Source organism: Heterocephalus glaber, unplaced genomic scaffold (assembly GCF_053883595.1).
Source record: "Heterocephalus glaber isolate CG9 unplaced genomic scaffold, H.glaber_assembly_v1.0 deba00001097, whole genome shotgun sequence".
In the NCBI taxonomy this organism is placed as follows: domain Eukaryota; kingdom Metazoa; phylum Chordata; class Mammalia; order Rodentia; family Bathyergidae; genus Heterocephalus; species Heterocephalus glaber.
In genome coordinates, this window is record NW_028258191.1 from 3,948,908 (window position 1) to 3,965,197 (window position 16,290).

The following is a 16,290-nucleotide window of genomic DNA, read 5'->3' on the forward strand; positions in this document are numbered from 1 at the left end:
TAAGTCCCTTTTGTTCTTATGGCTTTAACCTGGAAACTGTGATGTAAACTGCACCCTCATCGTGTACATGGGCTGAGTGTCAGATCCATACAGGTCCCCTGGCAGCTTCTAACCACACCCTGATCACAAATGCCAGCTTGGCTCTTTCCAAGTCGTTTCCAAACCTGCACCTGGAAGCAGCTTTTTCTGAGGTCTCTGCTTGCATTACAGATCCTTTATGGCCCTGGATGGTGCTGAACACAAGGGACTGTCGGGCTGAGAATCTGTCATATATTCCAGGGTTTCCAAGTGGGTACCTTTGTTTATTGCCATAGACCTCTGCCTACCACGCAGGATGGGGTCTCCAGCTCGGAACCCTGGAGAACTCTAGTGGAGCCACAGGCGCTTGACAGGCTCGCCCTCCCAAGACTAACAAGAGGTGTAGTGGGGGCCAAGACCCTCAAGACCCATCGCGGCCTTTCAGATCAACTGGGTCCTAGTGGAGGCTCCCTGTAGCTCTTGACCCTCAGGCGTGACCCTGAGCACGCCTACCGATCTGGGCCGAATGCACCCTCCGGGCCATGTTCTTGGCTCGCACGGCCTCCTTGATGCGATCCACCTCCTGCTGGTAGCGCTTGCGGTCGCGCACGGCGTTCTCCTTGGCCTCCTTCAGCGCGCTCTCCAGCGCCTTCACGCGCTCAGCGGTGGCTCGCAGCCGCTTCTCCAACTTGGGCAGCTCACAACGCAGGTCCGCGTTGTCCCGCACCAGCTGCAGCAGGATAGAAAGAGGGCCAGTCACCAAGGGCGGCTTTGCCGGCCAGCCAAATTGCCCCAGCAGCGGAACCACCACCCCTGCTGGGTAGTCTTTGACAACCCATAGGAGCACACACTCCTGAAGCCATAAAGGAAGACAGAAATCCTGCGTCCTGGGACTCTAGTTCCCTAAAGCCCTGATTCAGGGTGAGCAAGGAGTTTTGGTGCAGGAAGGAAGACAGAATTAAAAGCCATTTCCAGCCCGGAATTCCAAGCCCCACTGCTCAGGAGGTTGAAGCAAGAGGACGGCTGGAAATTCCAGGACGGCCTGGACTACACAGTGAGACCCTGTCTCCGAAAAAGCAAGGCAGGACAAGTCACTTTCCAGCCACAGGAAACTTTCCATTTGGGGCAGAATTTACTTCTTTTGTTTGTTTGTTGGGGAGGATAGGGGATAGTGTGAAAAATTTTACTACTAGGCTATTAGCATGAGAAACTTGAGTTTTGTGTTGTTGTTTTGTTTTTGTGATACTGGGAATTATATCCAGGACCTTTGCACTAAGTTGCATCCCCGGTCTATTTTTAAATTTATTTATTTTTTGACAAGGTCTCACTAAGTCTCCAAACCGTCCAGGGCGGGTTCAAACTTGTGATCCTCCTGCCTCAGCCTCCCAGAATGCTGGAATTACGGGCCTGTGCCACCATACCTAGCTAAAAGCTGAGAGATTTAAAGTCAGTTCAAAAGCACTTGCTGAAAAAGGGATCAAGACTTCATTCGTATTTATTGTGTATCACAACCTTAATAATTTTTAAACAAGGGAAAAATTTTAAAGCACTTGGTAAACACCTTGTGTCTTCTAGAGCTTTCTACAGGTGCATTTTCCTGCAGGATCACTATCTACACTAGTACTGTGTTTGGACCCAGCTTTGCCACAGAATCAGAGGCTAACAGGAAAGAGGAGGTTACTGCTTGTTTCTCCTACCTAAGACCCACAATCAAGAAGCAAAGGGCTAGCCCTGGGGTGATAAGCAGCTCAGGTGCCAGCCCTGTTATTCCTGCCATCTGACTCAAAGAAAGTCACCTGACCCCAGGAAGTTTTGGGGTTCCCTATCCACAAAACAAAGACTGCTGTGAAATAGGAAGAAAAGGGGCAAAGGGGAAGGGGAAGTGGGAGGGCTAGGGGAAAGGAAAGAAGGGAATGGAATTAATATGAGAAAATGAAAAAATGGAAACAAATCCTTTGTAAATAGGGAGGGATGGAGGGGTTGAAGGGAGGGCAGGGGAAGGGGGAAAAATAAGAACCAAGAGAGATGATGTAAAGGTGCAAATTTCCAATGATGAATGGCATTATATTGTATACCTAAGATGTACCAATAAAATTAAAAAAAAAAAAAGACTACTGAACAAGGCCAAGGTTGGAACAGGTGGAGTAAAGAAAGTTTTGAAAATCCGAAAGCACTTTATCAAAGTGAGGTACTGCTGGTCTGATCTGCTTGGTTCACCCCGGCACCAGCTCCACTGCCCTGCAGACAGTCGGTTTTTAATAAATATTCATTGAATTCATGAATAAAACAATGAATTGCAGAGCCAGATTTCAAGGTGCCTGGCAGTTCCTGCTTCTACATATCATCAACAATTTGTTTGAATAATTTCAACTACGGTGCTCTGTCATCTCCTCCGGGGGAAATCTCATCACTAGTACTGTTGAAAAGACCTAAGTCAGAGAGAAACAAGGTCCCCTCGGGCCTGTGGTGCAGGCAGTCGGAGCGCTTCCCTCACAGCCCACATCCTAGAGCGGGAAAACAGTCACGGGCAGGCCAGTGTTGGGCAGAGGGGACCAGAGATAAACGACCTGCCTGAATCCTGTGTGTGTTAGACACAGTGATCTGTCTTCCATGTAGGCAAATGCCAGGGCAAGGCAAGGATCCAAGAGGGCATCCAAGATCTCTAGGAAGCGGGCAGCAGGGCACAAGGGGTACTGGGGCACGGGTCTGTTCTCCCACCATGGAAGTGAAGCAGTCCATTTCCTCAGCTGTAAGAATGAAGGTTCTAGCTCAGGGGGTCCACTCTGCATTCTCTTGGGCCTCTGGGTTCACAAAGGTGCCTTGGAGGCATGGTGGGAGACATCAAGGCCAGCTGGGGCCCGAGGCTGGTGTGAAGGCAGGATGAAAAGACAGGACTCTGGACACCCTACTCTCCAAACTCTAGAGAGCTTCCACTCCATCAGTTCTCTAGATCTGGCTTCAATCAAACAAAGTCTTTTACATATAAAGGAAGTCACTGAGGACTAAAGGATTTTTTTGTTTTGGGGACAGAGTGTTGCTATGTTGCCCAGGCTGGTCTCAAGCTCCTGGGCTCAAGTGCTCCTTCTACCTCAGCCTCCCCAGGAACTGGGACTAAACTTTGCCCAAGACTAAAAGAATTAAAGGCTCTTCCAGAGCTCCCATTCTCTGATTAAGTATAATCTTTTCACTGTCAGCATCAGATCCTCCTCTACACAACGCAGCCACCCAACAGGGCTGCACTCCAGGAAACCAGGGAAGTGGAGGGAGACAGCAGAATACTCCTACCTGCTTGTGCACCTTGGTGAGCTGCTCCAGGTTGTTCTCCAGGAAGGAAATCTTCTGCTTCTGGGCGGCGCTGCCTCCTCCATCATCACTGTCCAGCTCCACACTCTGTGCCAACACCATGCGGGATTGGTGAGTAACAAGGCACACTGCCCATGGCCCAGCCAGGGACAGAGCACATGATGCATTTCAAACTTTCACCTACAATCCCCTCCTTTCGGGGTAGTATGAAAGTGAAAATAAAGAGAAGTTGCACGCAGTTAGATTCAGTGAACTTCCCAATTAATTTCCTTAGCACCAAGAGTGTGGTGGGAAGGAGCTATTTCTTAGAGGGCTAGAGGGGAAAAAATCATCAAATGTGCTTTTGAAAGCTGCAGGTGAAAGACACCTCTTCTTTGCAAGCAAGGTGAGATTTTTCTTTGCAAAAGAAAGAGTTCCAAAACTTACTAAGAAGAACCATTGTGAAACTTAAATCCAACACCCAAACTCGGTTTCAATCATCAGGACAAGATAACGAGTCAGCAGTCTCGTAACCAAGTGGCTGTGGAAACCTGGAAGCCCCAAAGGCCTCTGCACATCCCTTCAGCTTTCAATTCTATGCATTTCCCTGATGAGTCAGTCTCCACATAGTCACATCCTGGTGCTGGGTAAGCCCTCGAGATCTTTATCGGATCCTGAAATTGTCAAAACCATTGAACTTCTGGTAAGCTAAGTGGCACAGATAACTATGGACATACTCGTGCACACACCTCCTGGAGTTCACAAATGGCGAAACACATTTGCTTCCCATGATTACAGAAGACGTCCTCACCCTTTTTCGGAAGGGCAATGGCTTTATAACCATCTCTTCAGCCTAAAACACAGGTTCGCAAACTTGAAGCTCCACCCTAATCCCTGCAGGAAGGTTTGTTAAAGTTCAGATTGCTGGGCACCACTTCCAGTCCCAGATTCTGTAGATCTGTGACGGGTCTGAGAATTTGTATAAACAAGTTCTCAGGTGACACTGATGCCTCTGGCCAGAGGACCAGTGGCTGAAAACCACTCGCCTAACAGCTAGCTTGTTCCTAGCAAGCTTATATAATGAAGTCAGGGAAGTCTGATCTCAAGCTCTTAACCCTTTCTCTGACCAGAGGCTCCTTAGGGTCACAGCTTCCACCTCCTCCCTGTGACTGAGTCTTTTCGGTCCTTGTCCTAAGCTCCAGTCATGTGTCCTCCCTCTCTCTAGAATGCCCATCACTCTGCTGGCCTCACGCTCCTCCCTGCTCCAGGTTCCACGGGCCCATGCATTCGGTAGTCATTATCTACCCACCTGACCACTGAATTCAGGCCTTGAAATTTCCTATCATTCTCTGCCTTCTACCTTTACTTGCATTTCTAAGATTCTAAGCAATGCTTCCAGGCACCATGCCGAACCCACTCCCTGTCCATCAGCTGGACACTCAGTCCCTGCTCAGCAAGCCATTTACTCAACCCTAGTTAGTGCCCTCCCTGGCTTCCTGAGCTTTCTCTCGTCTCCTTAAACTCTCCACCCTCTTCCCTCCTTCTCTATGGAGGACCAAACCTCCACATTAACTGAGGACCCAAGTCAACAGATGTGACTTCTTTCCATGGTCTCAGAGTTCCCTGTGAACAGCTCTAGCCTGACTCTTCACTCCTCCTGCTAGGAAAATAGCTCTCTTCTCCTTACCCAGCCTAATATAACCATCCACACTATTAATTCTATCTTTCTCAGATCTAACTCCTTGATTTCCTCTTCTTCTTGATCTACATAACCTTTCCCTTTGCTCCTTCACAGACATGTGCGTGCAAGCACACATGCACATATTCAAACACACACACACATGTGCACACATATACACACACCTTCTTATACCTTCAATCCTTTCCTCCCTCCGCTGGGACCCACTGCTCCTCATCTATCACTTTAAAACATTTTGAAAGAGTAGCCTCTGGCTGCTTTCACCCCTTGGTCCTCCCTTCTGCCTGTGCAGGTACCCCAACATGGAGCTCCCCCAAGATCACTGTGCGCAGCTTGAAGCAGCTCAGCCTCAGAAAGCCCACAGACCTGGAATCCAAACCCATCTCCGGCCCTCTCCGGTGGTACAATGTGGGGTAGGTCATTTAACATCTGACCCTTGTTCCACATTGGCAAAACAGAATGCTAAGCCCTGAGGGCATGGCTGCTGGGGAAGGCCAGCAAGATACCTGGTGCTATAGCACCTAACAAACTGACCCCCACCCTAATGTAGCCCCTCCCACACAGAGGGAGGCTCTGGCCATCTGCTGTCACCAGGCCTTGGGGCAACACTGTCTGGTGACCAGACTGCTCTAGATCTTCCTGAATCAGGCACAGAGTTTTCACAGAGCAGGGACCGGATAAATGGATGTTATTTGAGATGAGAGCCAGGGAAAGCATTATAACTTTCTTTCACTAAGAAGGAAAACTCAGATGAGAAAATGTTCCTAAGTAATTTTTGCCTCCAGCACATTCTTTTAATAACATTCTCTGGCACGAAGTAATTAATTTTTAAGCATAACCAGCCCCAATTTAAGCAAGTGATATTTCAACTGAAGATGACTCTTCCCAGCCAGCTTTTCTTTTCTTCTCAGAACCATTCAGATAAAATAGAACTCACTTTTTTCACTCGGGTGGTCAGGTCCTGGACGAAGAGTTTACGGAGGTTATGGAGGGTCTGCAGCTCTCTAGACTGGAAGAGAAGATTGTGAAAAACATCACTTCAATGAGGGGCACACTGAGCTTATGTTTTTCCAAATCATTCACCCTAGGCTTCTCCAACTTCCTTTTTTTCCAGCTGCCATTGACACTGTGGCTCATGTGACTTTCTTACCACACCGCATGCCGGCCCACGGCTCACGTCATCGCCAGAAGCATCTCACTGTGCAGAGGCCGGAGACCCAGACCGTGAGCTACACACTTAGAATGAAGCTGCGCCTCTGCTCTTCAGTGGAATCCTTTTTTTCCTCAACCACAAAAATTCAAGTTCTCTCCCCAAAATTCTAGTAGGCCATTCCGCATCACAATGGATTCCTTTTTAAAAATTTATCATGAAAGCATTATGTATAATGCCAACAAATTTAAATTGAAAGTTGGCCATAATTTCCCTCTCCCTAACTGGCTAACATTTTCCGAGTTTCTCCGCCCTTCACTGCCTGTATCAGGAGCTCTCGTGGATGGGGAGTTCTCAGACTCTCCCCCGGGGTGACAGGGGCAAGTTACTGGACCCTTCTGTGCCTCTGCTTTCTTATTTGTAACATGAGGATGAAAACAGTGGTTGTCTCATCATGGCTGTCAAGAGTAAATGAGATATATAATCCTTACACAACTCTTAGAGCAGTTTCTGACACATAGTAAATGCTCAATAAACATTAATATGATTTTATTGGTGATTATATTTCATATGATAAAGAGCCATTTCTTCACTAGGTTTTTCCGTTGTTTTCTTTCATTATAACTTTCACTGTAATCAACTTCTTAGGGGCATAGTTTTCTTTCATTTACAAAAATTTTTTATTAGTACATGTTTGCAATACTAATAATATGATTACATTCATTATAGGGAGTTGGTAATGTAATAGCACATCTTAATTCTTTTTTAAAATTCTCTTCATTTTGGGTTAATTTCTACAAATGAAAGCTTAGGAATCACATTGCTGAGATAAGAGCCTAAACCTGATGATCTTATTTTCTCTTGTTCAGATCTCTGTGTTTTCACTACAGGGGATTCGTTAGGAGTGGGGATTGTAGCTCAGGGTTGGAGCGCTTGCTTAGCATTTAGAGGAGGCTAGGTTTGGCTCCCAGCACCTCAAAACAAAGTTGGGGGGCAATAGAGATGTTTGTTCCTTGCAAAATATTCCCCAATTATAAGGGAGGAGATAAACTCTTCAGTATGAATGTTTTAATTTGTCTGAATTCACCTGCTCTGCCATAGAATGTCAAGGGATGCAGCTCACACCAGCTCCCAATGAATAGGAAAAAACAGGCCACAAAGCTATGAAAACACTAAGTTTCTTGCAATAAGGTTTCTCTGTTAATTTAAAGTCCTATTACTGGGTTCAATTCCACATTGAAATAAGAAGCACCTGAAGTCAATTGCATCCTTGAGTGAGGTAAATTACTTTCTGCAGGAAGCAAACAGATCTGTTATTACGAATAATGTGCACATGGTACCTGTCCAAGGCTGAGCTACCTCCTAGCACAAGCACAGGAGGTATGAGGTGCTCACAGTCACGCAGCTATGCTGTCCATGCCCCTGCCAGAGGGAGCTCGGTCCCCAGTACCCTAATGCCTGCAATTGCCCTGCATGCTCTCCCTCCACTGCAGTGATTTTATTACTGATTGAACTGTAATCGCAGTTAATATTTTTTCCATAAACACCACTACCACATCAAAGGGAAATGAGGAAATGATACTTTATATCCCAAGGTACTTCCTTGGGATGTAAGAAATAAATATCATACAATCCTAAGTTTGGACTTTTTTGGTTTTATTTTGAGGTAGACCCAGCAATAAACAGCTTGGGAGGGCAGTTAAAGGGCATTTAAAATAGCTTTTATTTATGCACATTTATGCTTAGGACCATTTGGCTCCCTCCAGCAAGGACTTTCCTTCCTCACATTCATTATCATTTCTCTACTCTCTTGACTCCTCTCAAATCTCTTCCTGTCTCAGGCCACTGCTCTCCACGTAAAAGCTCAGGGCTCAGCTTCCTGTCCCAGTGGACAGGTAGGGTGGGATCTCAGGGGTGGCCAGCACAGGAAGACACAGGTCCTGAGCCCAGTGTCCTATTGAAGCAAGGTGCCATGTGGGGCCTGGGGGCACCTCAATGCCCACGGGCTCTTCCTAGCATGTTGCTGCGCTGTGGACATCCCAGACTTCAACACCCCAGGTCAGCAGGCTTTATACTCCCTCTCTGCCAACATGCAAGGAGGCAGCCAGGCTTCTCACCAGGAGGGGCAGGAAGGGACAGCCAAGGAGAGCGAGCGAGCCTGTCTCCCCAGAATATGTATGGTTTGGGAGGAGTCCACGGCTGAGGGAAGGCACCTGAGTTTAAGACAGCATATACTGCAGGATTCCAGCCATGGCTCTACAAGTGTGCACGCAAGTATGGTACATGAGGAGGGAGAGGATGAGGGGCCACCAAGTCAGTGGGTCTGTCCTCACTGGCAGAATAGATGCATGTCTGAGTGGGGGAAGCCTATGAGAGCAAGCCTGTGCAAACACATCCAGATGAGTGTGGAACTGTGAGTGAGCACAAGGGAGGGAAGGAGAAGAAACAGGTAGATAGAGCTGGGGAGGCTAGAGCAGAAGATTCATCATTCATCAACACCAAATAACAAGGAACTGGCCAACTCTAAACATCAGGCACAAAGCATATGAGTCTGTGAGTGTCTGAATGAGGCTGGGTGTGAGTGCAGGTGTGTATGAAGGTGAATGTGACAGAAAGACTATGAGAGTGACCAATGTGAGTAAACAAGAGTGCATACGTGACCACGGCTATGAGAGTGTCGAAAAGGGAGTGTACTGAGAGCATTTGTGCCAAGTATACATGTGAGTGTGCAAATGAGTTGAGTAAAGGTATGAGTGAGGAAGGTGCAAATGTGAGAATTAACAAGCACATGAGTCATCTGTGTACATGAGCAAGAATGTGCACGTGTGAGAATGTGATCACCAGCAAGCCCATGAATGTACACGCATGTGAGTCTGTACGGGCATGTACTATGTGTGTGGACAATGGTACAGGACTATGAGTTATGGCCAAGCATAGAATGGGGTAGGTGAGCACATGTGTGTGCACGTGATGCTGTGTCCACAAGCACATGAGTGAGCTGTGGGTGTGAGGATGACCGGGGGATCCGAGAGTGAATGACTGTGTGGAGCATGGGTGGTGGGGTGACGGTGCTCCAGAACTCATGGGGTAAGGAAGGAAATACCCTGAAATACTATTCGTCTTGGGCTGGTGGGAATATAGTAAAATTTCAATGCTCAATCTTTTCCTGAATTTCTATAATTTCATAATCTATAATTATGGGTATCACTTCTCTAGTAAAACAGATGTAGACGAAGAATTTTGTGGCCTCATTTCAGGTCCCCCTAAAACCACCTTCTCCACACACTTCACACTTCAGAGGGCCAACTTCCTTTGAGCACCAGTATCTTCCTTCTGTCCTGATGGGGCACACTTGTTCCTCTCCCAGACTCTGAGGAGCAAGGAACATGAGCCCAGAAGCCAGATTTGAGCAACCATCTGCCTCCTGCTGAGGGCCCCAGGTTGTCAGAGGCTGGCTCAGACCCACGCAGATTCACACAGCTGTGAATGGGGTCAGAACGGAGGGCTGTGTCCAAAGTTTCTCACGTGCAAGTCTCAACACGATTTCACCAACCTGAGCCAATAGCAGAATGGCTGTCTCCAAACCCAGGCTGAGGGCTATGCTTGGCGCTCATTGAGAAGGACTCTCAGGGACCCTCAGAGCCAGGCAGCCAGCACACAGAGCAGGGAAACAAGCTTGCCAGAGGGGGAAAGCAACAGTGTAGGACAGAGAAAACCAAGGGAATGTCCAATAATGAACCCTCCCAAAGTAGACAGAGTCTGCCACTCCTCTCTGCCCAAAGCCCTACAGGTCTCAAGACCCTTGCTGGCTGCACCACTATAGCCTTTTCCTCTTTGCCTGTCTTCCACCCCTTCTTCCTTCAGTTGCAACCATGATGACCCCTCACTGGCCTGGTGTGCCAGGCATGGGTCCACCTAACGACCTTGGCACAAGATATTTCCTCTGCCTGGAATGCTCTTCCCAAAACGTACCCATGGCTCACTTCTTCCCCTCAACAAGTCTGTAACTCAAATATCACCTTTTCATGGGGTCTCCTCCAGTGACTACCTCTATGATCATCAAACAAAGCATAGTAGCCCCCTCTTAACTACATGGGGTACATTCTAAGATCCCCAGGAGATGCCTGAAATCATGGATAAGATCAAACTTTATATGTATTTTTTTTCCTACATCAACATAGCTATGATAAATTTTAATGTATAAATTGGATATAATAAAGGATTAACAAAAAGTAAAACTAAAATAGAACAATTGTAGCCATGGTGGTACATGCCTGATATCCCAGCACTTGGAAGGCCGAAGTAGGGGGACTGCTGACTTCGAGCCCAGCTTGGGCTCCAGAGTGTGTTCAAGGCCAACCTGAACTATAAAATGAGATCCTGTCTCAAAAAAATTGTAATAGGCAGACGAGGAGGCTTCCGGGCCACTGTGGAACCAATCCAGGACAGAGGAGGTGAGCCACGCAGGCACCAACACCACCACTTCCCCCCCACAACACCCCGTCAAAATGAGAAGACACTTAAACAAGCCTCAAAACCAGACTTCTGGATCACCTAGAGCAACTGCAAAGGGAAATGAGATGGAACAATCTGATACTCAACCACCTGGAGTCTGAACTGACAACAAAAGAAGAGGACCTAAAAAAAAAAATGAAACCAGAAATAATTTCTCAGATAACAGCAGAGATTGTGCCCATAGTGCAAGACATGATCAATAAATCTAGAGAGGACACAGATTAAAAAAAAATAGAGGACCTGAGGAACATGATGGAATCCCAACACAGGAAACAAATGGAATCCATAAAGCAGATGCAAACAGATTTCCAGGAGATTAAAAACTCCATTGAAAGTCTACACAGCAGAATGAGCCAATGTGAGGACAGAATTTCAGATACAGAAGATAAGTTGCAATTAGTGACCAGGAAAAGAAAAGCTTCTTTAAAATAGTAAGGGACCACAAGAAATCAATCCAGCAGCTGCTAGATGATGCAAAGAAGAATAAATAGGACTGACAGGAGTCAGTGAAGAAACAGGAGAGAGTGCAGATGACAAAAACAAAACTATTCACATTAGCGATGGCAGAAAACTTCCCAAGCAGGGGAAAAGAATTTGACATACAGATAAGTGAGGCATATAGGACTCCAGCTAACCTTAATCAAAAAAAATCTACACATAGGCATACAATAGTTAAGATTCCAGAAACCCAACAGAAGAACAAAATTCTTCAAGCAGTTAGAGAAAAGAAACAAATCACATACAAAGAAGAGCCCATCAGAATCACAGCAGACTTCTCAATGCAAACCCTCAAGGCAAGAAGAGCTTGGAGTGACATATTCCATGCCCTGAAGGAAAACAATCTCCAACCTAGATTGATGTACCTTGCAAAACTATCTTTCAAAATTGATGGAGAAATAAGATACTTGCATGACAAAGAGCATCTTAGGAACTTCACGAATACCAAACCAGCACTCCAAAGAATTTTACACAATATCCTAGGAAAAGGTGACAAGGATCACAACCCGAGGAAGCCCAGCAGAATGAATCCCATTGGGCACTACAAGAAATTAAACAAAACTGGGGAGAATCCAACAAAAATAAAAAGTCATGATAAGGATGAGTCAATATGTATCAGTTATAACCATGAACGTTAATGGTCTCAATTCACCAATCCAAAGAAATAGACTGGCAAAGAAGCAAAATCCAACAATATGCTGCATACAAGAAACATATTAATTCAAAAATAAACTCATACACTGAAAGTTAAAGGGTGGAAAATAATAATCCGTATGACAGGAACCTGAAAAAAAAGCAGGAGTAGCTATCTTCTCTGCAGGTCAAGTGGATTTCAAACCAACACTGATTAAGAGAAACAAAGGACACTACATCCTTGTAAAGGGAAGAATCCAGGAGGAAGAGATGACAATCATAAATATCTATGCACCAAACACTAGTGCACCCAACTATATAAAACAAATACTAAGGGACATGAAAAGTCATATAAGCACTAATACAATGGTAGTGGGGGACCTCAACACCCCACTGTCACAAATAGATCAACTCAACAAAAAATAAGCAACGAAATACTACAACTCAATCAAACTGTTGAACAAATGAACTTAACAGATGTTTACAGAGTGTTTCACCCCACAAAATCAGAATACACATTCTTTTCAGCTGCACACAGGTTGTTCTCCAAAAAAGACCACATACTCACTCATAGAACATGTTTAAGTAAGTGCAAAGGAAGTGAAGCTATCTCCTGTATATTACCAGACCATACTGCGATGAAATTGGAGATCAATAGCAAAAGAATCTGCAAAAATTTCATAAACACATGGAAAGTAAACAATACACTTCTGAGTAACCAATGGGTCACAGAGGAAATTAAAGAAATCAGACAGTTCCTTCAATTAAATGACAATGACAATACAACGTATCAGAATCTATGGAACACAATGAAAGCAGTCTTACAAGGGAAATTCATAGCAGTGAGTACTCACATTAGGAAAACAGAGCGAGCCCAATTAAACAACCTGATGCTGAACCTCAAGCTTCTAGAAAAGGAAGAGCAGGACAACCCCAAAGCTCATACAAGGGAGGAAATTATAAAGATCAGAGGAGAAATTACTGCAACGGAGACTGAGAGAACGATACAAAAAATCAGTGAAGCCAAGAGTTGGTTCATTAAAAGAATAAACAAAATTGACAAACCCTTAGCCAACCTTATTAGAAAAAGGAAAGAAAAGGCCCAAATCCATGCAATTAGGAATGAAAAGGGTGAAACTACAACAGACCCAGCAGAGATCCAGAGGATCATGAATTCCTACATTGAGAACCTATACGCCAATAAGATGGAAAACAGAAGAAATGGACAGATTCCTAGATACGTATGAATTACCAATTTTGAACAAAAAAGACCTGAATATTCTAAACAACCCAATATCAATTAATGAAATTGAAAATGTAATTAAAAGCTTACCAACTAAGAAAAGCCCAGGTCCTGATGGCTTCACTGCTGAATTCTACAAGACATTTAGAGAGGAACTGCTGCCACTACTGTTTAAACTCTTCAATGAAATTGAAAGGGAAGCAATACTCCCAAATTCATTCCTGGAAACAAGCATCACCTTGATCCCCAAAGCAGAGAAAGACCTAACCGAAAAAGAGAACTATAGGGGACCGGGGATGTAGCTCAGTAGTTTCGGTGCCTGCCTCGCATGCGCAAGGTCCCGAGTTCGATCCCCAGTACCAAAATAAAAAAAGAGAGAGAACTATAGGCCAATCTCACTAATGAACTTAGATGCAAAAATCCTTAATAAGATACTGGAAAATAGAATGCAGAAGGTTACACACCCTGACCAAGTGGGATTCATCCCAGGGATGCAGGGATGGGTCAACATACACAAATCAATAAATGTAATACACTATATCAATAGAGCCAAGGACAAAAACCATATGATCATCTCAATACATGCAGAAAAAGCATTTAACAAAATCCAACATGCATTTAGGATACAAACCCTACAAAAAAATGGAATAAATGGTCTCTACTTCAATCTGATAAAAGCCATCTAGGAAAAACCAACAGCCAATATCATACTAAATGGTCAAAAACTGAAATCCTTCACACTAAACTCAGGAACAAGACAAAGATGTCCACTATCACCACTTGTTCAATACAGTTTGGGAAACATTAGCCACGGTAATTAGACAAGAGAAAGAAATAAAAGGAATAAAGATGGGAAATGAAGAAGTCAAATTGTCATTATTTGCAGATGACATGATACTCTATATAGAAGACCCCAAGAACTCCACCAAACGTCTTCTAGACTTAATAACCAAATTCAGTCAAGTAGCTGGTTCCAAGGTCAACACACAAAAATCAATAGCTTTCCTCTACACGAATGACAGACTCACTGAGACAGAAATAGGGCAACCAATTCCTTTCACAATAGCATCCAAAGAACTGAAATACCTAGGAATCAACCTAACAAAAGAAATCAAAGACCTCTTCTCTGAAAACTATAGTACTCTGAAAAGAGAGATTGAAGATGATTTCAGAAAATGGAAAAACATCCCTTGCTCCTGGGTAGGAAGGATCAACATAGTGAAAATGGCCATACTTCCAAAACTGCCATATAGATTCAATGCAATCTCCATTGAAATCCCAGCAGCATACTTCATGGACCTTGAGAAAACAATCCAAAAATTTATTTGGAACAAGAAAAGACCCAGAATAGCAAAAGCAATTCTAGATAACAGAGACATGGCAGGGAGTATCACAATTCCCAACTTGAACATATACTACAAAGCTACTGTGATAAAAGCAGCATGGTGCTGGGAAAGAACCAGACCTGAGGACCAGTGGAACAGATTAGAAGATGCAGAAACAACGCCAGACACACTCAGCCACCTCATCTTCAAAAAAGGAGCCCAACACCCTCACTGGAGGAAAGATAGCCTCTTTAATAAATGGTGCTGGAAAAATTGGGCTTCAACTTGCCAAAGATTAAAACTAGACCTATATCTCTCACCATGCACTAAACTAAAATTGAAATGGATTAAAGATCTAAATATTAAAAGAGAAACGCTCAACTGGCTGGAACAGAGGTTAGGTAGAAGTCTTGAAGACACTGGTGTAGGAAAAGATTTGATGAACAAAACCTCAGTTGCCCATGAACTAGTACAAACCATCAACAAGTGGGATCTCTTCTTACTAAAAAACTTCTGCACAGCAAGAGAAAACACCAATAGAGTGAAGAGACAACCCACAGTGTGGGAAAAAAAATTTCACCTGCTGTTCCTCAGACAAAAGTCTACTATCGAGGATCTATAAAGAACTTAAAAAAAATCAGACCTCCCAAATTTAAAGACCCAATCCAAAAATGGGCATCTGAAATGAACAGATTTTTTCAGACAAAGCAGTAGAAATAGGAAATAAACATACAAAAAAATGTTCCACATTACTGGTCATTCGAGAAATGCAAATGAAAACAACGCTGAGATTCCACCTCACCCCAGAAATCATGAAATCAACCAATAACAAATGCTGGCGGGGCTGTGGGGAAAGAGGAACCCTGCTCCACTGCTGGTAGGAGTGTAGACTGGTGCAAGCACTGTGGAAATCAGTATGGAGATACCTCAAAGAACTAGGACTGGAAGCCTCATTTAACCCAGCTATTCCCCTGCTGGGTATCTTTCCCAAAGAATTAAAAGAATCACACCACAGTGATATATGTGCACCCACGTTCATAGCAGCACAGTTTGTAATAGCTAAAACTTGGAAACAGCCCAAATGTCCACAAACTGGAGACTGGATAAAGAAAATGTGGTTTTTTTATAAAATGGAGTACTACTCAGACATCAAAAATGAGAAATTAGAGATATTTATAGCTAAATGGATGCACATTGAAGTGATAGTCTTAAGTGAAATAAATAGAACACACATGTGTAAATATCGAATAGTTTCTCTAGTGTGAGAAACTGAAAGTGTAAATAAGGACTAAAAGATATAAGAGATAATGTGAAATAGGAAGAAAAGGGGCAAAGGGGAAGGGGAAGTGGGAGGGGAGGGGGAAAGGAAAGAAGGGAATGGAATTAATATGAGAAAATTTAAAAATGGAAACAAAGTCTTTGTAAATAGGGAGGGATGGAGGGGTTGAAGGGAGGGCAGGGGAAGGGGGAAAAAATAAGAACCAAGAGAGATTATGTAAAGGTGCCAATTTCAAATGATGAATGTCATTATATCATATACCAAAAATGTAACAATAAAATTAAATTTTAAAAATTATAATAATATACCATAAGAAAAGTTATGTAAACGTGTTCTCTCAAAATATTTGAACTCCTCTGCCTCGAAAGCACAATGTCCTGAGTTTGATCCCCGGCACAAAAAAATAAATAGGGGCCAGGGATTTAGCTCAGTGGTTCCGCCTCCTGCCTTGCAACCACAAGGACCCGAGTTTGATCTCTGGTACCAAAAAACAAAACAAAACAAAAAAATAAATCAATATTTGAATTCCTCATTGTATTTCTGTAACATTTTCAGACCTTGCTTAACTTCAGGCAACTGAAACCTCATAAAGGGAAACAGTGGGTAAGGGATGGGCTGCTATATGTAGTCGTTTACTGTGTCTCTCCC

At 44.1% G+C, this 16,290-nt stretch overlaps 1 protein-coding gene across 1 annotated transcript in view; it reads right to left on the bottom strand.

Moving 5' to 3' along the window:
- Window positions 1-16,290, bottom strand: part of Kif5c (kinesin family member 5C) — a 169,138-nt gene that overhangs the window by 17,344 nt on the left and 135,504 nt on the right. The window contains exons 22-24 of the mRNA XM_004869993.4: window positions 5,937-6,008; window positions 3,304-3,408; window positions 532-748 (exon numbers count right to left, since the gene is read on the bottom strand). Coding sequence (XP_004870050.1) covers window positions 532-748; window positions 3,304-3,408; window positions 5,937-6,008 — 394 coding nt within the window. The remainder of the gene's footprint in view (window positions 1-531; window positions 749-3,303; window positions 3,409-5,936; window positions 6,009-16,290) is intronic.